This window comes from Grampus griseus (assembly GCF_964374135.1).
Source record: "Grampus griseus genome assembly, chromosome: 1".
NCBI classification, from domain to species: Eukaryota; Metazoa; Chordata; class Mammalia; order Artiodactyla; family Delphinidae; genus Grampus; species Grampus griseus.
Genome location: NC_139017.1, coordinates 153,926,624 through 153,951,574, shown reverse-complemented (window position 1 = coordinate 153,951,574; position 24,951 = coordinate 153,926,624). Strand labels below are relative to the sequence as shown.

The window sequence follows — 24,951 nt, the reverse complement described above, 5'->3', positions numbered from 1 at the left end:
TCATGTGCCAGACAGCTTCCCTCTCTGGGACTCTGTAAAGCATCGTCCTTCCTCTGTCCCAGCCTCATGCAAATACCACAATGCTGCTGTAATGATATAATTTGAGGAGGAACTGTGTTGGAAATACGAGTGGTACACAAATATAAGATTGCTATAGGATGCTTTGCAGGAGGAGAAAAATCAACATTTTTTTGAAGCTCTTCGCCGAAATAGATCATTCCTCCTCCCCGACCTTGCGTGCGAAGCACAATTTAGCTGAAACCTTCTAACTGAAGTAATTAACTAGGTGGCTTTCAAGAGATTTAAATAGCAAGTGACTCGTGAACTTTCCAGAACATTCGGCCCTGCCGTCTGAAAAGCGTCTGCTTTGATATGGATGAATTCTTTTCTCAGTCACTCAAGGGAGAGTTTTTCAAATACATAACTATTTTTCTCCCTCCTAATCAAAACCTTGTGGGGAATACATCAGGGGCCAGTGCTTTGAATAAGCAGCAGGAGGTGAAAGGGAAGCTATTACTGCATTGAGGGGTCTCCAGGTCCTTCCCAACTGTCAGTGAACAAAGATGATGAATGAAGAAGCAAGGTGAGGCTTCAGGACACTCATTAATGGTGGGGACGGAGAGAGGCACTTCCTTCTAAAGCTGCCTGTCACTTCCCAGCTGCTGGAGACCACGCCCCCGCCTCCACCCCCAGCTTCATCTGCCTGGCCCTCCCCCAGGCAAGGGGATAGAGTTGCCCCCAAAGGGAGAATGACTTATTTTACTTGTTTGCTTGGTGAGCTCTGCCAGGCTCTGTTGGGCCCCTGACCCGGCCTCTGTCGTGGCTGGGAGTTCGCTCAGGTCAGGGTCCTTCGTTCAAGTGCCCAGCACAGGGCTTGGCGTGTAGTGGGGACTCAGGAGACACTGAGATAACATCAGTCATTCATTCCTTTGGCATTTGCTAGTATATATCTACTGAGGACCAGGGTTTGAGCTGGGCCTAGAGGATACACACAGATGAGTGAGGGACAGAGACATTCTTTGCCCCTTGGATCTCCTTCCCTCCGTGGTGCCCCTGTTGCCCACTGTCCCCCTGTGGGTCCCTAACCCAGGCAGAGGTAATGAGCAGAGGCAATGAGCACTTGGCTCCTGGTCATCAGGGCTTGGGGGTGGGGTTCTTCTGGGGGTCTTTCCTGGCTGGGGTTCCCTCCCCTTGTGCTTGGCCTCCAGCCCCTGGTGTTTCTGCACTGTGCTGCTTGTAGGTGCTCAGCTTTCTGAGATATTTGAGCAAGTGCAGATCCAAAAGATGGGCTACCAGCCAGGGGGAGGTGCAGCATCCCCACCTTCCCTCAAGAGGATGTAAGAAAAAATGGCGTCCTTCTGTGTTTACCAGCTCTGATGCACTGAGGCTAATGTCCCCACCTCAGACATGCCCTTTTCGACTACCAGGCTCCCCAGAGTCCAGTTCCCGCTACATTCTGAAGTTTTCATAATCCATCTCTGTCCTCCAGCCCCATGGCCACTACCTCGGCTCAGGTATCATCATCTCATTCCTGCAATAGCCTCCCACCCAGCCTCCCTGCCTCCAGCCTCCCCTCATGCTCAGCCCAACTTTGCTCAGCCAGGTTCTGTGGTGGTGAGGCCATCGGTGGGGTTGGCCCCAGCAGACAAGATGCTGTATGTCCATTGCAGCTGGAGCAGGAGGGGCTGGGGATGAGCCCTGCATGCCATGGGGGGGCGTGGCTTATACGCTTCAGCCTCAGACCCTGAGCCGGTCCAGCCACAGTAGTGATGGAGCTTGGGGACCTGGGAAAGGGCACACACCTAAGCATCCAGGTGTCTCCAACCTTCTGAGGGCTTGGCAGTTCCGAGGCTGCCCTGGAGGATGGGGCTGGCTCTGCTGACACTGGAGAGGAGGCTGCCTGGGGAGGGCACACGTACCTTGCTGCATTAAGGACCCCATTCCAAACCAGAAGCTGTTCAGCAGAGTGAAGTTATTTTCTACCACCTCAGAGCCAGGGTTGCAGGGGTGAGCATCATACCACTCATAAGGGCTGAACCTGCAGCAGAAAGAGGGGGGCAATGAGGCGAGGCTACGGGGAGACGGGAGGGAAGGAGTGTCCAAGCCACACAAGCCGGCGGTTTAGCAATCAGTGATATGCTGACAACTTTAGCATCAATTCCCTCACCGTTCTGCTGGGAAGGCAGGGAATGGGAAACCAGGGCCATTTTCCTTCTCATTCTTTATTGTTAGTGTCCTTTTCTGGTGATAAAAGTAATTCAGCAGTATCTCTTAGAATTAAAAGTGCACATGCCCTTCAACCTAGCAATTCTGCAACTCATTATCCATCCTACAAAAAACACTCCCACAGGAGCACAAAGAGAAGTGTGTGAGGGTGTTTATCAAAGCATTATTTGTAATAGCGAAAAACTGGAAACAACCTAAATGTCCTTCAAAAAAGGAATGATTAAATAAACTCTGCCACGATCGTACTTTGAAATATCACGCAGCTGTTAGAGGAGATGTACCAACAGGGAAAGATCTTCAACACATATTGTTTGGTTTTTTACAAAAAGTGATAAAAATAAGAACAATATGATCACATCTGTATAAATAGATTCCTGAAGACATCGTTGCATACCTATTTATGAACCTTTGTACATAAACGCATATAGAGTCTGGAAGGATCCATATCTAAAAAAATATCACTGTTTACCTCGCGGGGGGGTTGTTAAAATGGCAGAAGAAATTTCATGGAAGCCTGTTCCTTTGTATGTATTACATGAATTTTGAAAAATGAGAACAGGCTTTTGAATTACTTGTATACTTAAAACAACCTTAAAATGGAGAAATAGTAAAATACACTCTTCACAAAATAGTAAAACAGTACAGAATACAATGGGAAAATGAAAGTACACCATGATCCCACCCTCTGGGGAAAACAATGTGTTATATATTTTTTTCAGATTTTTCTCTCTGAATATGCAAATACATGCATGACAGGAAAAAATGTTATTTAAAGCTCCCCACTGCCTTCTAAGGAAGAGAAGTCCTGATAACTGTTTACTGTGTGAATTCCAGTTGAGGAATTGGACATGTAAGCTGGAGGAAGCTGGAACACTCTGGAGAGATTGAGAGAAAGTCCCCACCAGGCTGGAGTGGCTGCAGGGACTGGGGTGACTGGAGTGGCTGGTGTGGGGTCAGATGCTGAGATGAGAGACCCGGAAGGAGAGACATGTCGGATAGAATTTTGTTTTGTTTTTTAAAGTGTGATGAGCTTTAAGTGTGATGTTGTGACTTTCTATCCCCCTTCTAAAAGCTTTAGTCAATTAAACATTGATCACCAATGCTCACATGAGAAGAATTTTGTTTTCACAAAGCAGGAAGGTCCGCCAGATAGGAAAGTGCAAAGTGAGGCTTCAAACCAAGATGGGGATTTTCAAAGTGAATGACCACGAACTGGTTAGAGGCTCTAAACATCCACAAGAAAGAGACAGAGGATGAAGAGAGTAGAGATGAGAGACTGTTGTGAGAAGGGTTTTCGAGAAAGCCTTTGGAGAGCTGTGTGTTCAGGGGCCCCTGCATTGAAGTCTAGGGAGAGCAGCTTCCACAGGGCGGCTGGGGGAGCTCGGGGGTGGCTCTGGAAGGAGCAGATGTGGTGGACACCATCTGGGAAGTCTGGAGGGCAGGGGTCGGGCTGATACGTGCTTCTTAGGTGAGGCAGGAGGGTGAGTCCTTGCTGCACGGCACCGGCCTGCAGGCCCAGACATGGCCAGGGCTAAGGACGTTTCCCTGGACCAGATGGGCCCATGTAGAAGAGAGATCCAGCCCAGATCCACCTTGACTCCTATCCAAGAAGGGCGATGGGACTCCAACAGGGAGAAGCCATGGAGCAGGGGCTGCTAGAGGACCCGGTGCTGAGCGGGGGAGTGGGCCGACCAAGGAGGCGCTGCCGAAGGGGGCCTCCGTGGGGGCGAGGGGAGAAGTCTGGTCTGTGAATGAGGGTAGAAATGTTGAGGACTATACCAGACTTAGCCTTCTAACTTTTGAGTTGAAACAGTGTGTTTGTGCTTTAGAGAGAGACCTAGGGTTTCTGAGCTCTGGAAGCAAGCCAAAATGACAGGTCCTGGCAGGACTTTCACTGGGGCAAAGAAATTCACCTCTGAACGCACTGGAAGGTGGGTGAGAGACAAAGTAAAGATGATTTCTGATGAGCTCTCATGAGCCCTGATTTTTAAACGTACACACACATATACAAAGTATATACATGATATATGGCATAATCCTTTAACACACACACAAAATCATATCATAGATCTTGTCTTAGATCTTGGCTTTTCGCTTAATAAGTCACCAGCCTCTTTCCAGATCAGTCCTTCCTGATCCCCTTTATTCCCTATAACTAGTTAATAGGTGTTTTTTAATACATTTTTAAAATTGAGGTATAGTTAATTTACAATGTGTTAGTTTCAGGTGTATAGCATAGTGATTCAATTCCATATATGTTCTTTTCCAGATTCTTTTCTATTATAAGTTATGACAAGCTACTGAGTACAGTTCCCTGTACTATACAGTAGGTCCTTGTTGCTTACCTGTCTGATATACGCTAGTGTGTATGTGTTAACCCCAAACTCCTAATTTATCTCTCCCCCCCACCTCCCCACCATCCCCTGTGGTAACCCTAAGTTTGTTTTCTATGTCTGTGAGTCTATTTATGTTTTGTAAATAAGGTCATTTGTATCACTTTTTTAGTCAATAGGTGTTTTTAACCATTCCTCTCTGACGGCACTTAGGCTGGCCCTATTTGCCACTGTGGTACACTCTGCTGAAAGAAACATCCTTGGCCACACTTCCGTGGGTACCTAGGCCAAAGGGCAGCCTTGTCTAGGGCTTTGCTGAGAAGGCTTTCTAGATTTGGGGGAACTGTAAAGTGGGGCTCAGTGGTGACTTTCAACAGGATAAATTCCCAGAGGTGGAATTGCTTACCATGATAAAAATAACTGGTCTCAAATGGGCCTCTTGGTTATCAAGTACTGTTATAGACCTGGGTCCTCACTACCCCTCGAGAGGCCGACAGTGCAGCAGGCGCCCACTTTACAGGTGGGGAGGTGGCTTGGAGCAGTCTAGGTGACTGCAATCTTGCGGTCAGTGGGTGGAAAGGCCCAGATTCGAACTCCAAGGCCACCGGAGGGAAGAGGATGGGATGGGCGCCGGAGGGCGCCACCAAAGTGAGTGATGGATCTCGGACTTATGGCTTTTGTGGCTACAACGGGTTCTCTCAGTCTTGCAAGTAAGTCGGAGCTGGTAGAGGCTGACCTGGAGATACTTTGTGTCCCCTCAGAGGAGAAGGCTAAACACCGGCCCCTGGGTAGAAGGGCAGACAGAGCACTGACTGGCCGGGACCATCTCTTCCCTGGGACTCTCATCTGTACTGGATTTGGCCGGAATGTGACTCCTGGGGGCTGGACTGGCGGCTCGCCCCCGGCCCTGCCTCTGGGGTCAGGCACTTAGGATTATCTCCTCGTCATGAGTGCCAACTGTCCTGCTCTCTGTGGTGAGAAGCATCCGCCCTCCCTTCCTTTTTTCTCACTGAGCATGAGGCAGAATATCCTGGTGGCAGAGAAATGCCTTGGTCAATGCCTGGACCCCTGATGCTAGACAGGCACAGGTCAGGCCAGTTTTTTTTTTTTTTTTTTTTTTGTGCTGTACGCGGTCCTCTCACTGTTGTGGCCTCTCCCATTGCGGAGCACAGGCTCCGGACGCGCAGGCTCAGCGGCCATGGCTCACGGGCCCAGCCGCTCCGTGGCATGTGGGATCTTCCCGGACCGGGGCACGAACCCGTGTCCCCTGCATCGGCAGGCGGACTCTCAACCACTGCGCCACCAGGGAAGCCCCAGGCCAGTTTTTAGGATGGACAGCCCTGTGCCCTGCTGGAGCTGCCCGGAGGGGGCCTGGACACCTGCCCACCCTTCGCAGACCCCACCTCTTGGGCAGCTGTGTCCAGCTCTCCGGCAGCCAGCAAGGAGTGGTCCAAAGGACACAGGCCACGTGGAGGCGAGGGGACAGAGGGCCACATCCACACTACAGATGTGCTGTGCTCGACCTCACCAGTATTGTAAAAAATCAAATTAGTGGCTACTTATAAAAGCCATGAGGCTTCACATGAAAATCTGAACGTCTCTCTAAAATCATGGACCCCGCAGCACTGGTCTGTGTTCCTGTTTAGCACAGTCGGTTGGAGCTGAGTGGTAGTCACCCTTTTCTCCACGTGTGTGCTCGAGTTTGCCTCAGTCCCCACTACTCCCTGCCGCCTACCACCCAGCCTGCTTCACTCCCTCATGCTTCCTGTGTGTGCCACCCCTGATTTAAAGTCGGGCAAGTCTTGGTTTGAAGCCTAACACTCCACAGAAAGGCTTTCTGACTTTGGGCAAAGACTTAACCCCTGTGAGCCTCAGTTTCTGCTTTTGTAGAGTGGAGATAATCGTACCGACCTCACAGGACTGCCGTAAGGATTTGACAGGATGAGTGTGAATTGTGTCATCAGAGTGTTACACTGTGTGACAATTGTCCTACGATGCTGTTCATGGCTCTGTGGCCAAGACCCTTGTCCCTCTCCTCTCTCTCCGGCATCCTGTGTCATTCCAGCAGCTCCAGAAATCCCATCTCTTCCAGAAAGTCTTCCCAGCCTAACCTTGAGAGGGGGGGCTCCTACCTGCCTGGCCAGGAGGTAGTGGGTGGGAAGGAGGTTGGGCTGCCAGCAGCTGATGAAAGGCCAGGAATTAGAGGGGGATGGGAGGCACATCAAATGAGCAACGCTGATGCTGGAAAAACTCCAGCTGTTTGCAAGGGGGTGGGAGCCAAGAGGCCGGCTGGAGCTGCTAAAATTATGGTGAGAGCTCTGGAGAATGGCTCCTGGCTTTCAAAGGCTTGTTAGACCATTAGAGACAAGAGGCATAATGAAGGTCTCTCTGTGGCAGGCTGGGCTGCCGGCTGGGCGAGCAGGCAGGCAGCATCAGGCCTGCCGGCAGCAAAGAGCTTCGGAGGCAGGACAATTTCCTCTCTCACATCCTTCCCTTTGGTCTGTCTCTGTGTGGGAGGAGGGAGTGAAAAGAAGCAGGGTTGGGGGAAGGCTTTCAAAGAAGACTCAGGAGAGAAAAAGGCCGAAACACCAAGTCCTTGGATCTCAAACTGCTTCTCCGGAGAAGTCTCGCTTCACACCGTGTTAGAATTTAGAGAAAAAAGAACCAGGGCAGGGGCAGGGGCTGGGGCTGGAGCCTGGAGGCAGGAGGCAGAGGGCCCAGGAGCCACCAACTTGGGACAGGAACAGAACACGCACGTCCAGGTGGCCAGAGATGTGGGTTGCAGATAAAACACTTGGTGACCTGAGGTCACTTGCCGGATGTGTCCCTTATTGCTAGGATGGCCTTGGCGCGTACTGAGCCTTTCTGAGTCCAGATGTCTCCCCTTCATGGGAGGCTGTGAGAATTAAATAAGATAATTGGCTGTAAAGGACAGAGCATGGGGCTTGGTAAACACTGAGCTAAACCTGTTTCCTAGTGACCTCTCCCTACCACCCACCAGTAAGGATGTGCTGTGTCTACTTCATGTGAACAACTAAACATGCAAGGGTATTGCTAGTACGCGTTAGAGGCAGGTATGTGCGTGTGCCAAGTTTCTGCATGTGTGCATGCGTGTGAGTTTATGTGGCATTGTTCCCCCTGCTGTTGTGGACTGGATGGACACAGTCTGTTTGCCAAGTTTCAAGCTACCTGCTGGGCCACCCAATGCGCCTGGGTCTGCTGTACTGGGTGCCTGGCCCAGGTGGTACAGCCTTGGGCAGTGACTTAACCTCTCCTTCTCATAGGACCTGGGATACAACTGCTGCCTCTCAGAGTCATGGACGCAGACCAGGGTGGAGACTGGGGGATTCAAGCTCAGAGGCCATGGAGTGATCCCTGAGCGATATGAAAGGATCTGAGCCTCACGGAGGGAGGCAGGAGAGCAGGTACAGCAGTGGCCTGAACCTGGGCCTTCTGTGCCAATTGCTGAGGATGGGGGGAACTGCCTGGCTCCCTGAGCCTCTAGCCCTGGGCCAGACCTCTGGTCAAGGCATTGCCCTTACCTGGCGATGACAAAGAGGACACAGCTGACACCCAGGTAGGCGAGGAGCACGTACATCCAGATGTCTGGGGACAAGGGGTTGAGGAAGGAGAAGACACTGGGGTTGGTGCCATTGGGCTTGCGATAGAGGATGCTCACACCGAGGGTCATGAAGGGCTTGGAGAAGTCGATGGCCTTCTCGCGGACGTGGGTGATGGTCAGGGGGGCCACAGCCAGATCTGCCTTCTGCAACGAGAGACAGACAGCCTATGAGCAAAGCCTAAGGCTAGCAGGGGACAGAGCACCCCTTCTTGAAGGGAGGAGGCCTGGCTCTGTTGCCTGAGCCCTGGATCACTTCACCACTCTTTAGTTTCAATATTTACTGACCCTTCTTCCGGGCCAGGCCATGCCCAGGGTGCTGGGAGACAATAATGAATTAGATCTAACCCCTGTTCTCCAAGAGCTCATGGCCTTGAGGAAAAGGACAGTGGTATCAACATGCAGAGAATGGAACCCTATTGCAGCTGTAACCCATGTGGTCCATTCTCAAAATGGTGCCTTTCAAATACAGTGCAGCAATCTTCAAACATTTAAAAATAGCTGGTGTTCTCTCTTTGTGACTATCAAAGGTCATGAAGAGGACACAGAATCCACAGCAACCCTTATTTATATCTGGTTTCCTCTCCTATCTACTTCTTGCACGCTTCACGCCATTTTGGATATTCTATATATCCTCAAAGCCCCCAAAACCAGTGGGGCAAAAATAATACTCTCTTTGGAGGGAAAGGGTGGGGAAGAAACTAAACAGGCAACTTCAGAGCCCTCTTTAATAGGAGAGGGGAGGCAAGAGAACAGAGCAGAGGAGGAAGGGAAGGGACTGGGGAAGGCTAGGGATGCCCATAAGTTGATCAATCTTAGCCCATCACAATTTTAACAAGGGGAATGATTAAAGGTCTGTATCTCTGGTCTGAGCTTTTTCTGACTAAAAATCTACAATCTCTCACTTCCATCTTTGCAGGCTTTCCTCACTGCTCTCCTCTTGCACAAGGCCCCACTAAGCTGCTTCCTGTTTACCACGTTCCCTTCTTGACCTCCATGCTTTGCACACACGGTACCCTGTTGAGAATGTCTCTTCCTGCTGTCTAACTCTCACCGCCTTCCATATTCCTTTGCATAGGCTATGTCTTCCAAGAAGCCCTCCCTGATATCCTCCAATTCTAAACTCCCATGAAGCTCACGCTGTCCCACGGTAAGGTCCTAACCCGCTCAGTTGAAATGGCAGTCTGTGCAGCTGTGTGTCTTTGTGTCATATCTGCCTATTTGCCTATGAGTCGCTAAGCACAGTTGGGACTGTGGTTGACTCACTGCTTTGCTTCTCTACTCCCCAGCCCCGTCTCAGCCTTTGCAATATTTGTTAACTAATAATGTGTCCCTCCGAGAGGCTGTGCCTTGGGCTCCTGTGGATATTTACACACCAGAATGTGAACCAAGTTATCACTTCCCTTCCTCGGGTGGGGCAGGACAGAAAGAGAGGCTGAGTCCTAAAGACCAGCACTAAAGACCCTTTTGCTAAGGGCGGCAGCTGCCTCTGAGAACCCCCTTCCAAACAATAGTCTCTAGGCAATCATCCACTGACTTGGCCCAGCTTAATTAATTAACTGAGTATTTAAACAATTAATTGTTTTGTGAGCTTCACTAGGCACTAGGGATACGCAGCTGAGCCACACAGACATGGTTTCTGCCCTCCTGGGGCTTATAGTCTAGTAGGGCAGACAGACGTTAATCAAATTGTTTTCTAAGTGGTAGCTATTAACACATCTCTGACTACACCGATCCTAGAATAGGAACCAGCAACCAAGTTGAAATGAAACTTCAAGACAGGGAGGACTGGTATGGGTAGAGCCCCAGCTCCTAAATGACTCTGCAGGTGCTCCAGGCTGTGGGGCACTGGCACTGGCTGGGGGGCACTGCTCCAGGCTGGGGGGCACTGGCACATAACCCCAATGTTTCTCCTTCTAATGTCAGCCCCCACGGCTGATTATTGACACTAGGAGCCCAAGGATTCGGTGAATCTTAGAACCTGGGAAAGTCAGGGAGGAGGGGCCTATTACAAGGGATGTTTCATACTGGGACCTTCCTTTTGTAAGCTTCTAAATGTGTGAGCTGGAACTTGCCTAGCTTTGAAGGCAGAGGAAGAAGACACAGGCAGCTGCTGCCACCCTAGCTCCCTGGAGCCCTCTCATTTCAGGGTGTGCACAAAGGAAAGCAACAAAAGGAGAGAGAACTGTTGGGGAAGGTGCAGTGGGACTAATGTGTATTTGCTCAAGACCTACTGTGCACCAGTGAGCAAGAGACCCAGTTCTGCTCTCATGGAGCTTCTGGTGAAGGGGGCCCCTGTTGGAGGCTGTGGATAGGACTCCAATTGGAGTGGGAGCTGGGGTGGGACATTCTGGAAGGTCCCTTTCAGTCCTGAAGTTCTAAGATTCTCTATAATGTTGGCATGACATCATTCTAGAACTTGGCCTCCCCTAGCCCTGCCCCTTCAAAGCACATTGCTTTGGGAGGCTCTGTTCTGACTCCAGAGTCATCATCACTGTTCAGAATGCATTTGGAACTGGTCTCTGGGAATGGCTTCTGGGGCTTGTAGTGGATTCTTGGGAAGAACCTCAAAGTCAATGGTGGCAAATCTTCCTTGGGCTTTTGATGGCAGGTTGGATGACAGTGTTAGTAACTGAGGGGTCAGTGTGTTTGCAGCCAATGTCTTTCCCACCACGAGTGTGCCAGGAGTGGCGAGGAAGCCAACCACAGGGCCAGAGGCCCTCTTTCTTCCCCCAGATGGTTTCAGAACCTTCAGAATCTCCCCACCAGCCTTTCTGCTCTCAGGTTCTAATGGTGTTAGAAGGCACCTGTGCCTACAGCAGCAAGACAACTGGTCAACCTGACCTTCTTCACAGGAAGTTTTGATGTGTGTTCTCCCTTGGGCTTCAGGAAGGCTGGAGTTCTCCACTTTGCTTTTGGTTTAGGCAGGAAATACTGCATTTCACCGTTGGTTACGATTTCCCTGAAAAAGGCCTTATTTTGTCCAACTTCCCTTGAAAGAGCTGAACAGATGTCAAGCCTTTGTTGTTTCAGTTCATTACTCAGAATGAAAGGCCCAATCTTGGCAGGCTCTTCCCACTTGTGCAAGTTTTCTTTGAGGATGATTCATAAAATCATAGGCTGTCAGAGCTGGACCAGAGACCTTTAGCAACATCTATTCCAACCCGTATTATCTATGGAGGGAAACTGAAGCTCACAGAAGGTGCAATGTCCTTGCTCTCATACTTACAGTAATCACGTCCCTGAACAAACCAAACCTCTGGCTCGTGCACCACATTCATTGGTCTTAGGGGTGATTTGTTAGCCCTTCTGCCTCACTGAAGACCTTTCCATACCTTTTTAAGAAAAATAAACCTCTGGACCAGGTAGGACAGCCCATCCAGGACACCACTTCATCCCCATAAGCAGCTCTCCACTTCCCAAGAATCTGTCCGCGCCCGCCTGGCTCCAGCTGTCCTGCTCTCCTCCATGCTCACATAAGGTCAATTGGCACCATTTGCTTTACCACGTCTCCACAACCAGAAGTGAAGGCAAGAATGACTTAACTAGCTACAGCTCCACATTTCTGCCCTTAGTATCCAGGCACTTTGGCTGCTGGTGGGATGCTATAGCCGCATACCCCAGAGCGAAACCTGGCAAGCCTCAGCTTGCTACCTGTGTCTGGTGGCCCAGTTGGCACCTGCCTACTTGGGTTCCCAAGTATGGTCCCCACCAGATTCCCCATGTATGTGCTCCGCCTCTCGGTTGGGGATCCCCCAGGGCGTCTGCTTGCGGACTGCTATAGTTAAAATAGTCAGAACTACTATCTTTCATAGATGCTTCTTATACGCCAAGCATTGCTAAGTGTACTACCTACGTTACCTTATGCAACCCTCCCGGTGGCCCCATGAGGCACTAAACATGATCCCCACATTCCAGGTGAGGGTACTGTGGCTCGTCAGGCTAGGAGGTTTGGTCAAGCTGGTGAGTGGCCGGTGGCGTTCGTGGTACGGTGATGAGCGTAGCCACCTTCCAAGCTGGAGAGTGGCTGAGCCAGTACTTGGACCCAGTTCACTGTGACCTCAAACCCCGATGTTTTACCACTCTACCATACCAGCCATGTGCAGTGTGGGGTGCATTGGGCACCCCCTCCCCAAACATGTTCAAGTCCTCACCCTGGGTACCTGTGAACGTGACCTTATTTGGAAATAGGCTCCCCCGCTCACCGCCACCTAAAACAGTATTTTATTAATTGCCACTGGGACTAAACAACCTTGGAGAAATTCCTGGGTAGCGTAGCTGGGGCTGTGCCTAGGGAGGACACACTTTCTCTATCTTCAGTGGGCATGTCCACTTCCGCATAGATCTGTTTCTCCCTGACTCCCACTGAGTGCCCCTAAAGCCATCAGTGTGCAAACACCCTCTCCTGAATGTGCAGCCTTGTGGAAGGCTCCTGGCATGAGCCTGTTTTTTATTCAGACTCTCTGTGTCACCGTATTTCCCTCATATGTCCCCTAGCAACACTCCCCAAGTGGTTTAAAATTCCCCTAATACTACTGCATACCTATCAGAAGAGCCAAAAGAAAACAATGTTGATAATACCAAGTGGCGATAAGGATGCAAAGCAACTGGGTGCCTCGTAGGTTGTGGGTGGATATGTGAAATGGTGCAACCACTCAACGTTACTGGTTATTATAAGAGCATAGAACTCAGGAAGAGCTAGATGAAGAAGATACACAGGGAAAGTTATGCGGGAAAGGGTGCGGAGCTTCCATGCTTTCTCTCTTTCTCTGGGCGTGCCACTCTCCCCACATCTCCGTGTCCACCAACCCAGAAGCTCTGTAAATTAGGTCTTTGTGGAAGTCATCAGGTTACGATGAAGTCATACTGAATTAGGGTGAGCTCCAAATCCAATGACTAGTATCCTTATAAGAAGAAGAGAGGACACACGGATACACACAGAGAAGGCCATGTGATGGGAGGCAGAGACTGAAGTGATGCCACTTCGAGCCAAGGATGCCAAGGATTGCCAGCCACACTAGAAGCTAGGAGAGAGGCCTGGAGCAGATGCTCCCTCCAAAGGGACCGACTCTGTGCACACCTTGACTTCTGATTTCTGGCTTCCAGAACTGAGAGAGAATAAATTTCTGTGTTTTGTTTTTTTTTACATTTCTGTGTTTTTAAGCCCCCTAGTTTGTGGTCATTTGCTGTGGCAGCCCTAGGACACTCACACACGTGCCACCTAGGACGCTGGGCAGGGTGCATGTAACTCCCTGCACCTCCCACTGCCAGCCCTTCCCCTGCACCTGTCCTATTCTGATAGGCAGGCCTTACGGTTGGACCCACCCTGCCCTGCGCGAGCCCACGCTGCATTCCCAGAGACCTGAACTTGACTCTGCCTTCTGACCATGACTGCCTGGGTCTCCCCAGCATACACTTCACATCACCTGGTTAGGCTTGGGAGCCCTGTGGCTACAGGAACATGCTGACTAGCCCCAACTTCTCTCCAGGTCCTTGTACTTCTACTGCCAAAGCCACCCAAGAAACCTAGTCTCACTCTTGCCACATAGGCAGGACTTGTCCCCAGGGCTCTGTCTGCTGGCTCTCTGCCCACATCTCTGGTGTGTGGGATCCATGGAATTCACCTTCCAGTCTTTTCCCAAAGTTTTGTTTCTCCAACTAGAATCTTTTCTGATTCCCAATGCTGCTTAATATATGTCAAGACTTTTCCCTCTGCCCTTCAGATAAAAAATTCTTGTTATGGGTTCATTAAGCCATTCACGATCTACCTGGTGCTGTCTAATAGTACTTTCTGCAATGATGGAAACGTTCTGTACCTGCACTGTCCAATATGGTAGCCACTAGCCACATGTGGAACTTGAAATGTGGCTTGTAGAACTGGGGAACTCAATTTATACTTTGATTTCATTAATTTTAAATTAAGTAATTTAAATTAATTTAACCAATTGCTTTTAATTAATTTAAGTTTAAATTTAAATAACCCCATGTGGCTGGTGGCTAGTGAATTGGAAAGTGCACATCTAGCCCTGCCTGCCTCTGCAGCCTTACCTCCCATCTTGTTTTCCCCTGGTTCTCTTCCTACTGGCTTCTTTCAGACCCTCCAGTCCATGCTCACCTCAGGACCTTTGCACGGTATTTTTCTCTACCTGGAACTTCTTCCTCTCTGAACTCTTTGTTGAGCTAATGCCTGCTTCTCCTTCAGATTTCAGCTCCAGCATCACTTCCACAGACAAAATCCCCAGGTGAAATCAGGCCTCCCTGGTGATGACTCTCACAGCACCAGGTATTGGCTGTCCTAGCCTGATCTTATTTGTGATTTTAGAGGTATTGTGTGATTTCTCCCCCCACTGGCCCATAAGCTCATGAGAGCCGGGCCTGAGCCTGTGTCTTTTCACTATTCTATTCCCCCCACCTAGCATAGTGTCTGGCTCACAGCAGGCCCTCGGTAGAGATTTGGGGACTGAATGAATGGGGCGTTGCTGGTTTAGGAGAGACACCCAGCAAGTGTGTCCTCAGAGCCAGCTGGCTGGGGCACCTGGCACTTTCTAAGAGGGCAAAGCCAGTCACAGACAGTATCTGCTGATGAACCCTGGCCTCTCCAAGCTTAAGAAAACACAGTGCCCCTTGAAAGGCCCTGGACGTAAGCCTGGCAGCCAATGGCCTTAACAACCCACACGTCTGAACAGAGGGGAAACGAGTGCAAGTAGATTCATGAGTGCCAGCGGATGGGTCAACTACCAACGCCTGTGATTCACAAGCCAGCTTCCTGAGCCGACAGCAACCTCATGGCCTGATGGTGAGGAATGATGCCGTGCCTTTCCCTGGCCTGGAGAACTGGTGATTCCTGAGTCCCAAAAGCCTTCAAGCTGTGCCTCTGTCCTCCAGGAAGGATGGGCGGGTCCTCCCTGCTTCATAGCCACAGGGCCCTGGGGATGGACGCCCCACGGCTCCATCTCCTGTCTCTGGGGGTTCTCCTTCCCCATCCCACAGGGCCCTGAAGATGGCACCTGCCCAGAGAGGCCCTGCCCAGCCAAGCCCAAGGAGCTGGGGGCAGGGAGCACCCTCCCTCCACGGGCTGTGAGGTCCCAGTTGTACATTCCCATAGCCCCTGTGCTGGTCCTCAATGCCCTTACCACACATGAATTTTGATCTATAAGTCATTGCTTAATATCTAGCTCCTCTGCTGGTATATAAGCTCCAGGAGGGCAGGGACTACATTTATTTCACTCACTGATGTATCTCTAGGATTAGCACAAAGGCAGGCAAAAAGAAGGGGCTCAGTAAAGTTTTGTTGGAAGACTGAGCATCAAAGTACCCCCAAGAGTCCTGATCAACCCTTACTCCAGCCTAACGGGCTGAGCTCTGGCCTCTGTTTCCCTGTTCAGCTCCCCCATTCTTCCTGAGGTCACTCTGACCCCTGCCAGTCTGCCGGGGTCTGGCCCAGCCTGCCTGTCTCTCATCAGCCTCCCTGCAGTGTTTGGACCCTGCACCCTGTGCCCTTGTCCTTGATGGGTACCCTTACTTATGACCTATCAGTGGTCCCTAGCATTCATTGATAGCCCTCACTGGTCCTCATGGCTCTCCTCAGGCAGGTCCTGGTGACATCTTCAGCTCCACAGCATCCGCAGTGGCAGCCCTGGGCGACCTGGCTGCCCTGGGGATGGGGCCGTCTCTGCGGTCCATCTGTGTCCTCTACCCCAAGCCTGCCCCACTCCATCTGGGACTCTGTCCTGCCCCCCAGGTGAGCTCCCATCATGCCTTGCTTTGAAGTGCCCTGTTCTAGGCTGAGAGAGGGGACTTGGGCAGAGCCTTTCCTGGCCTTGTAAACAGGGGTTGGGTCCAATGCCTATACGCCAGAACCAAGGTCTGTTCCCCAGCTGGGAGGAAGGTGGGACACAGTGAGGTAATGGTGGTGTCTTAGACACCAGATCTTCCCATCACATCTGCCAGCCTACCTGGAGGCTGGGAGACCAGAGTGCACAGTCTAAAGGCCATGGCTGATGTTGGGTGACATCTTTCCAAGTCTATGTCCTCCTTCATCTGTCCCTCATGTACCATTTTCTGTTACCCGCCAGGGAGCCAGAAATGACCCAGACCCCTTCCCTGGATTTCTCTGAATGCTGATGACTAGGAGGACAGGGAAGGTATTTCCCAACTCTCACAAGTCTCTAGGACCTTCCTCCAGGACTCCCCACTGGTTTCTGATGCGCAGGGCCTCTCAGCTCAGGCGCCAGTCTGCCAGCCAGGGAAGCTCTTTCACCTGGCCACACTCCTCTTGTGGAATACTTACGTCTATTCATACATTCATAGATTACTGCCTGCCTGTTTCCTCCGCTAGAATGTAAGATCCTGCGGCTCAGGGAAGGGATCCTGACCGTTTAGTTCACACTGTATCCACGGTGCCTAGCACGGGGCTTAACTGAACCAATTGAATGAACAAGTGAATCCCTTAATCAGTGGGAGCATTGGCTCGATCCACCCTCTGAGGTTTAGAAGAGGTCACCCAGCGAGCCCTCCTTCAGGGCCTCGTGCACTGCAATTCTTTTGGGGGGTACCCTGAGTCCCAGGTGGTGTCCACTCATGTCCCACCAGCCGGCCAGCGCCACACTTAACACTCAGCACTGTAGCCACCGATAACCTCGGAACAGCCCACATGTATCTAAAGACATGGGACAGGTGCTAGAAAATTCCTAAGCACCTGTCCGAGGGGTCGTGTACCCATGCTGCACACATAGGTTTCCTGAGCTAACGGATGCCCGGCAGTGAGACATGAAGCCCGTGCCTTTCCCAGGCCTGGGAGAACGGCCGCTTCCTGAGTCCCCACAGGGCTGTCTTTCAGGACAGCTCAGCTGGCGTTCCCCGCTTCATGGCACACTATGGGGGATGCATCACACCTCCATTCGCATCTCTGTAAGATCCCCCCTTCCCTACTCCCTGCCTGTCCACAAGGCCGGCGTCCACCCAGGGTCTGCCCCGGCACGGTCCTACCAGCCCTGCAGGACCCCTGATGAGGGCGGAGACTTCAGCAACCTCGGCGACCCCACCCAGGTCGGTACCCCCATCTAAGCCCTGCATATCTCTTCCTCATTCTTCAAGTCTCAGTTCCAGAGTCACCTCTGCAGGGAAGCCTGAGTCATTTCCCTGTTTCATACTCCCAAAGTCCCCTGTACATATACCTCCTCACAGCACCGATCAAAATTTTACTGAAATCTAACTTGGTTGATTCATTGCTTGTTCCCAGAGGGGCAGGAACCACGCTGACCTTGGTTGCTCCTATATCTCCAGTCACCACCCGGGGTCTGGCCCGTCATGTGGGCTTGGCTCACCCGTCTCATGCACCAGGTCAGACCCTCTGGCCATGACCAACCTCACGCAGGCACAAGCTGCCAGCATGTCACCTCCTGCCCACCTGGACACCTCTTGTCCCCTTCTTTCCTGTCTCTCCTGCCCCGCTTCCCCCATAACTTCCTGTGGACGCTGCTGCAGGGCCCTGATTGGCTCCCATACCTGCCCTGCCAAACCCAGAAATGAAAGTCAGGTGCCGGTGGATAAGCCTGTTCCCCCTTTTCCCCTCCCCCTGAGAGGTGGTCCTGAGACACACTTTGCCAGGCTTTTCTGGGGTGCAGACTTGGATTAGTAGCCCTCAGTGGTGACCAGCTCAATGCTGCGTCCTCATATCGGCTTTCCCTCCCCTCTGCTCCTCTTCCGTGCCCTGACTCTCCCCGGCATCACCCCCCCAACCCACGCAGTAGTAGCGTCTGAGCCTCATCGGCCTCTGCCCTCCAGAAGCCCAGGCTGAGATAGGGTTCCATAAAGCTTTGTGGAAGGAAGGAAGGCATGATCCTCAGCGGGAGGGCCAGCTTCTTCCCGTTGCTTCCCCCACCCTTGGTTTCCCTCCAGCAACCCCCTCACCCCTGCAGCTCTGTTGCTGCTTTGCTCCTTGTCCTTTCTTGCACTGGTTATCTGGACCCTGACCTCCTGCCAGGCTCTTTCCAGGTCTTTCCCAGGCTAGTCTCTGCTTGCTGGGTCCCGGCAGCTGACAACCCTGCAGTGAATCTCAATGTAGCCCAAGTCCTTCCTGCATCCCTCACCTGCTTACTTGGTCATCTTCAGGTAGATCCTAAGCTTCCCCAGAGCTCCTCAGTCATTGCTCTGGGCAACCTGGCTGCCCTGACAAGAGGCTACCTTTTCAGTCCATCTGCTTCCCTGCCCTCACCTGCTCTGTCCCATCCAGGCTTCTGACCTACCCCAGGTGAGCTCCCAGCATGCCTTGCTTCAAAGTGCACTGGCCAGCCTGAAGGACGTGGCTTGGTAGAGCCTTTCCTGGCCACCCAAACAGGGATTTGGGGCCCCTCCTAAGACCCACGCATGCTGGCCAGAACTAAGATCTGGTTCTTGGTTGGAAGGCAGGGGACACAGTGCGTGACGGGGTCGGTCATGGCCTTGACACCAGACCCTCTGCTCGCACATCTTGGGTGGGAAGCTCAGTAGTCATGACCCCATGGCCGTGTCTCTGGGGATGGTGTGCAAGTCCACATGCTCATTCATACATCCTTCATTCATCAATGCCTGCTCTGCGTGCCCAGCCCCACGCCAGGTGCGGGCAGCGCCAGCACAGTCCAAAGGCACTGTCTGTCTGGAAGAAGAGTCAGGAGGGGAAATGGGTCCTTGGAGCTGTGCCACCTTCTCTGCTCTGCTCTCAGTGTTACACGGCGACAGAGAGGGACACCTGGGCAGTGCTATTTCTTTCACAGGGGAAGGGAAGTCACGCCAGGGCTAGCCATGACCACTCCTTGTCTCAGCCATCTTGGTCTAGCCGCCTCCATGAGACAGGGAAAACACCTTACATGCTCTAGTGAGATGTAACAACTTCGAGATAAAAGAACGAATGGCTTAAGGGAGAGGGTGGCATGGACATATACACACTACCAAATGTAAAACAGATAGCTAGTAGATAGCTAGTGGGAAGCAGCCGCATAGCACAGGGAGATCAGCTCGGTGCTTTGTGACCACCTGGAGGGGAGGGATAGGGAGGGTGGGAGGGAGGGAGACGCAAGAGGGAAGAGATATGGGAACATATGTATATGTATAACTGATTCACTTTGTTATAAAGCAGAAACTAACGCACCATTGTAAAGCAATTATACCCCAATAAAGATGTTAAAAAAACAAACAAACAAAACAAAACAAAAAACAAACAAACAAACAAAAAACAGATAGCTAGTGGGAAGCAGCCGCATAGCACAGGGAGATCAGCTCGGTGCTTTGTGTCCACCTAGAGGGGTGGGATAGGGAGGGTGGGAGGGAGGGAGATGCAAGAGGGAAGAGATATGGGAACATATGTATATGTATAACTGAGTCACTTTGTTATAAAGCAGAAACTAACACACCATTGTAAAGCAATTATACGCCAATAAAGATGTTAAAAAAATTTTTTTAAAAAATGAATGAATGGCTTCCTGTGGCCTGGAGGGCGTTCATCCTCGCCTCCCCTTCTCTGTTCACAGGCCTGGGAGAGCAGCCAGGACAGGACTCCTCGGCCTCCGAAAAGAAAGCTTGCAAGAGACCAGGCCAGGGGTGTTCAAGGAGCCTGTGTGGGGCCTGACCCTGTACCCCCAGGAGAGCACACTTGTGCCAACTCGTGGATGCTGTTCCGTCCTCGTCTCCCTCCGCCTCCCCACCTGCTGCTTTAGACCCTGTGTCCATGCCTTCCCAGAAGCCTCTCCTCCTTTGGCCTCCATCACCCATGCTCTCTGGTCCTCCTCCCTCCTCTCTGGCCTTGCGGGCTCGGGCATCTTGTTGAGGCCTCTTTTTCATCCCCTCCTCACACTTCCATGCCATTCAGGGTCCCACCCCAGGTCCTCCTCTCTTCTCTCTCCAGAATCCCCGCCTCTGTTTCTGTCTGTGTCCCAAGGTTCCCCCGAGGCTATGTTCGTGACTCCAAACCTCCACCTCCAGCCCTGCCACCTCCTCTGAGTGCCCAGCCCTACGGCAGCCACCTCCTGAGACCCCAATCCCAACATGATGTCTGAACCTCTACCAAATCCTGTGGGGATGACCTCACCACCGCCCCAGCCATCCAAGCTAGAATTTCACAACTTGTCCTTGATTCCTCCCTCCCTTCTCCTTGCCTCCTTCATGCCGCCAATCACCAACCTCATCAATTCTACCTTCATGTCTCCATCCTATTCCATCTACTTTCCTCCTTTCTGACCACAACCTTCAGAGGCCACCATGCTCTCCTCCACCCAGGTCCCAGTGCTGGCCTCCAGACTGGCCCCAGCTTAGCCCGGCAGCACAAGTCCCAATTTGATGTCACCCCCTTGCTCTACATCTTTCAGCTGTGCCTCGTAGCTCACAGGATTAAAACCAAATTCCTCACTTTAGCACCCAAGGCTTTTCAAGGCTTGTCTCTTGCCCCCTTCTCCAGCAGCAGCGTGCCCTCTCGGCTTCAGGCTTTCCATACTTAGGGCTCCGTCTCCATAATCCCTAGCAGGATCCCAGGCTCGTGGTGCCAGGACAGAAGCTCTTGATGGTAGGTGTCAGGAAAGGCCCCTAGTGTAGAAAGGGGGTGATGCCTTGGGGGTGCCTCAATCCCCCGTGAGTCTGATCAGTATGAGTCAGTTCCCTGAGGCTCCAATTTGGATTCAGAGGAGCAAGGACTAGATCCCAGGCCACTGTGGCCCACCAGGGTGACCACGGCCGAGGGGCCAACTCTCCCACTGCCATCACGGCCACCCATGTGCATACTTTTTTTTTTTTTTTGCGGTACATGGGCCTCTCACTGCTGTGGCCTCTCCCATTGTGGAGCACAGGCTCCGGACGCGCAGGCTCAGCGGCCATGGCTCACGGGCCCAGCCGCTCCGCGGCATGTGGGATCCTCCCGGACCGGGGCACGAACCCGTGTTCCCTGCATTGGCAGGCGGACTCTCAGCCACTGCGCCACCAGGGAAGCCCTATGTGCATACTTTAGACAGGAGGAAATGGGGAGGAGCAGGATAGCTCCCGTGTGCTGAGCATGTTGTTCTGTAGCTCATTAAATCTTCCCAAGAACCCTAGGCAGAAGGCTTTTAAAATTATTCCCATTTCCTAGAGGTGGAAATAGAGGCCAGAGGGGTTCAATAACTTTCCCACTGTCAGCTACAATGTGCTAGACCCTGAATTTGAACCCATCTCTATTGAATTCCAAAGTCATTAAAATACATGGGAGTAATTTAAGGCAGGGACAAGAGTAGGAGACTTTCGGGGGAGGGGGAGTGAGAGAGAGCAGGAAGTAAAGATGGAGAGAGTGATGATCGGGGAGAGAGATGGGATGATGGATGGAGAAATCACTGCTCTGTCCAATCACCTTTTTTGTTCCCATAGCTGGAGGCAACTTCGGGGAAGGCAAGTATGTGAGCAGGAGAGGGACACACCCTCTAGGTACCCTATCTTCCCCCATAACCCTGGCTCCTTGGAAGGCCTGTGGCATGGGACAGAGATGAGCAGAGTGTCAGGGAAGGACTTAAGTCCTGTTGGTCAGAGGCTCCATCCAGGGCCTCCAAATGGGCCTCGGGGAGCAGATCCTTGCAAAGGTGGGCATTCATCATTTTTACATCTTCGTTCAGATCCCTACTAAGGAAGTAATAATATTGCCAAGCTTTTACCACGCTTTCTATGAGCTAGTGAGAAGACTAATTACCTGACGACACTAATAAATGGTTACGATGTTATTAAAAATGGCACCAAGCTAGGATTAACAGGCTTATCAGTTGTAGGGAATCGGGTTTAACAAGGTGCCCGCATGTGCCGTCAGGGGCCACGGTCTTGATGGATACCGGGTTGCATGGAGGCCAGGGATGAGACCCCCTCTTTTCTCCAGCTGAGGGTCAGCTTAGGAAGATCTGGCTGCTGCTGGATTTTCTAATCCACCCCTTTGCAAATGGCTCTGCAGAGCTCTCGGGCCCCTGGGGATGCTGTGGGTTGCAAGACTGGCATCAGCCTCGTTTACTTCTGCATGTGGCCTCCACGGTCCACGGGATCCCCGCTTCCTCCCCAGCCCACCTCACCTCTGCAAGCGACAGGCTCAGAACCCACCCGGAGCCCCACGCTCCAAAGCCCCACTCATGAAGCTCGGAGGGAGGGGGGAGCTGATAAATGGAGATGCCTGTGGGGCTTGCTGACTAATTTCCATAATAATTACAGTTATTACCAATAACGGTGACAACACCACTCCCTCCCATTTCGACTGAATTCCGCCATCTAGGAGCTGTTTCCCCACAAGTTGTCGCCTCTGACAACAAGTGGGGAAGAACACAGGGCAGGTATCATTATTCTCACCGTTGAGTTAGGAAATGAGCTCAGGGGGAAAAAGGGACTTTCTGAAGCCCCCTCCCCGGCCTCAAAGGAATAGCCGTAATGATAAAAATAAAAACAACAGAAGCAGGTACTGACACGGTACTAACTATGCAGTACACATAGGTGAACTTAGTCCTCACAACAGCCCGTGGGGGAGGGGGCTATGATTATCATTCCCATTTTACAGCTGAGGAAACTGAGGCACAAAGAGGTTAAGAAACTTGTCCAGGAGCACACAGCTAGTAAGTGGGAGAGTGGGAATCAAATCCAGCCCCAGTTCACGCTCTTTACCATTAGTCTCCGCCGCCAGCCTTCCCTGGGAGACCCGCTTCCTAGGGCCGAGGAAATGACTCCACCAGTGAGGCTCTGCTTGAGCCTTCTTGCTCTGAGCTCCAGCCTCCTTCCCTTCCCAGCTCCCCTCTGACAGGCGCAGGAGGGCTAACACAAGAAGGCCCTGATGCTGCCTGTCTGTACCTGGAGAGGCGAAGTGATAATAATCCTTTTGGCTGAGGCTTTCCAGGTTGCAAAGACTTACTATGTGAACCTTCCCTGCCCTGGGTCCTGGGGTCAGATGGCTTTCTGCAGAGGTCAGAGCCCAAGGCTTCAGAAGCGGAGAGCCTCCAAAGATTCTTTGAGTCCCAGCTCCACTGCTTACTAGCTGGGAACCTTCACCTCTCTCTGCCTCAGCTTCCTTGTCTGTTAAATGGGTGGTAATAACAGTACCTACCTCACTGGGTTGTTGTAAGGATAAACGAGAGAAGGAATATGAGGGGTCTGGTGGTACAGATCCATTGCATTCATTAACAGGTATTTGATAGAAAATGCTTCTGGAAAGTTGAAGGCCCTGAGCTGGAAGGCAGGCAATGTTTAGTCTGTGCTGGGTGAGCCTGTACCAATGGCTCCTTTGTCTCCATCTCTCCTTCCCCCAGGGCCACTCTCTGCCAGGATGCCCCACCCTGACGTGCACAGAGGACTTAGCCACGCCTCCTGGGAGGTCCTTGGTCCCTTGTGCTCCCGCCTCACTTACGTGGTCAATGAGCTCCTTGATCATGCCGTTCCACTGGCCCTTGTCGTCCTGTGCCCCATATTTCCCGTCCTCCACCAGCCGGATCTCGTAGGAGAAGCCCAGGATGTGGGCCAGTTCCTTGAGCAGGTCGATGCAGTAGCCCTCGAACCGGTCATTCCCGAACAGGGTCCTGTCGGACTTCCGGAACATGACAAAGGGCTCCTCCTGCGGGGACAGATGGGAGAGGGGCAGACAAAGGCTGAGTCGGTGGGGCAGGTCCAGCTGGGGCCAGAAAGCTTGGGCCAGGTCCTCTGCAAGGGTGTTCTAAGCCATCTTTAGGGGTTGCTCAGAATGGCCTGCTAAGTCAGGAGAGGGAAAGTGTACTTCCTGAGAGCCAACTTTGTGCCTCACAGATGGCCACCTACTGACGTGCACACAGCACTTAGTAGGTCCTTATTGATCGTCCAATGATCACAGAGCTAGAAACTAGTGGAACTGGGATTCGAACTCAAGACTGTGATTCTGAATCCCACGCTCTCTCTGTTGCACCGTCAACACAGGCCAGTGGTCCCCAAAGTGTGGTCCCCAGACCAGCAGCACCACCCGGGAACTTGTCAGAAAAGCACATTCTCGGGCCCCACCCAGACATACTGAACCAGAAACTCTGGGGTGGGGCCTGGCAAGGTGTGCTACAAGAAGCCCTCCAGGGGGTTCTGATGTCTGCTCCAGGGTGAGCACACTGCTGCAGAAGGCCCTTCATCGTTTCTTCCCTGACTGCTCCCCAGCTCCTGTCTAACAGATGAGATCTCCCTGCTCCCTGACACCTTTCTCTCTTTCCAAGGATCTAGTCCCCAGTGTTAGGACCTGCCAGTGAGTGATTCCTGATAACTATGATAGTTTGCATTTGCACGTGCCAGGCGTCAGCAAATCAGCAGACGAGACGGTGCCCGTGGGGGTCCAGTGCAGAGCCCAGCAGATTAGGAGGGTTCAGTGGACAGTAGCTGGTACTGCCTCCCTTAGCCTGAGTTTCAGCCTTCTGGGGGTAGATACGAGTAGCTCCGTTCTGTAGATGTACAAAGTGAATCCACGAGGATAACGTAACTCGTGGGAGGTCACTCAGCTGCCAGAGAGAGAGGATTTGACTCAAGTCGGTGTGGTCCCAGAGCAGGAGCTCTTAACCCCCTCACTGTGCCAGAGGCCCTGAGTCACATGGTGCCTCTCCCTAGTGGGCAGGGGGTCCTCAGAAGGTGGCCTGTGGGTCCAGAGCATAGGTGACAGCTGTCCCACATTAGGTTCCCTCCCTCCCACGTGATAGGGAGCCAGTGAAGGGCTTTGAGCCAGTGAAGGGCTTTGAAAGGGCATGACTGTCTGATCTCTCATTTAGAAATAAAGCCCTGGCAACCCTGCGAAGAATAACTGGGAGTAGAGGC

At 52.0% G+C, this 24,951-nt stretch overlaps 1 protein-coding gene across 1 annotated transcript in view; it reads right to left on the bottom strand.

The window, feature by feature from the left end:
- Positions 1–24,951, bottom strand: part of GRIK3 (glutamate ionotropic receptor kainate type subunit 3) — a gene marked incomplete at both ends in the record, with an annotated part of 231,117 nt that overhangs the window by 15,403 nt on the left and 190,763 nt on the right. The window contains 3 exons of the mRNA XM_082660349.1: positions 1,920–2,038; positions 8,102–8,325; positions 23,543–23,746. Coding sequence (XP_082516475.1) covers positions 1,920–2,038; positions 8,102–8,325; positions 23,543–23,746 — 547 coding nt within the window. The remainder of the gene's footprint in view (positions 1–1,919; positions 2,039–8,101; positions 8,326–23,542; positions 23,747–24,951) is intronic.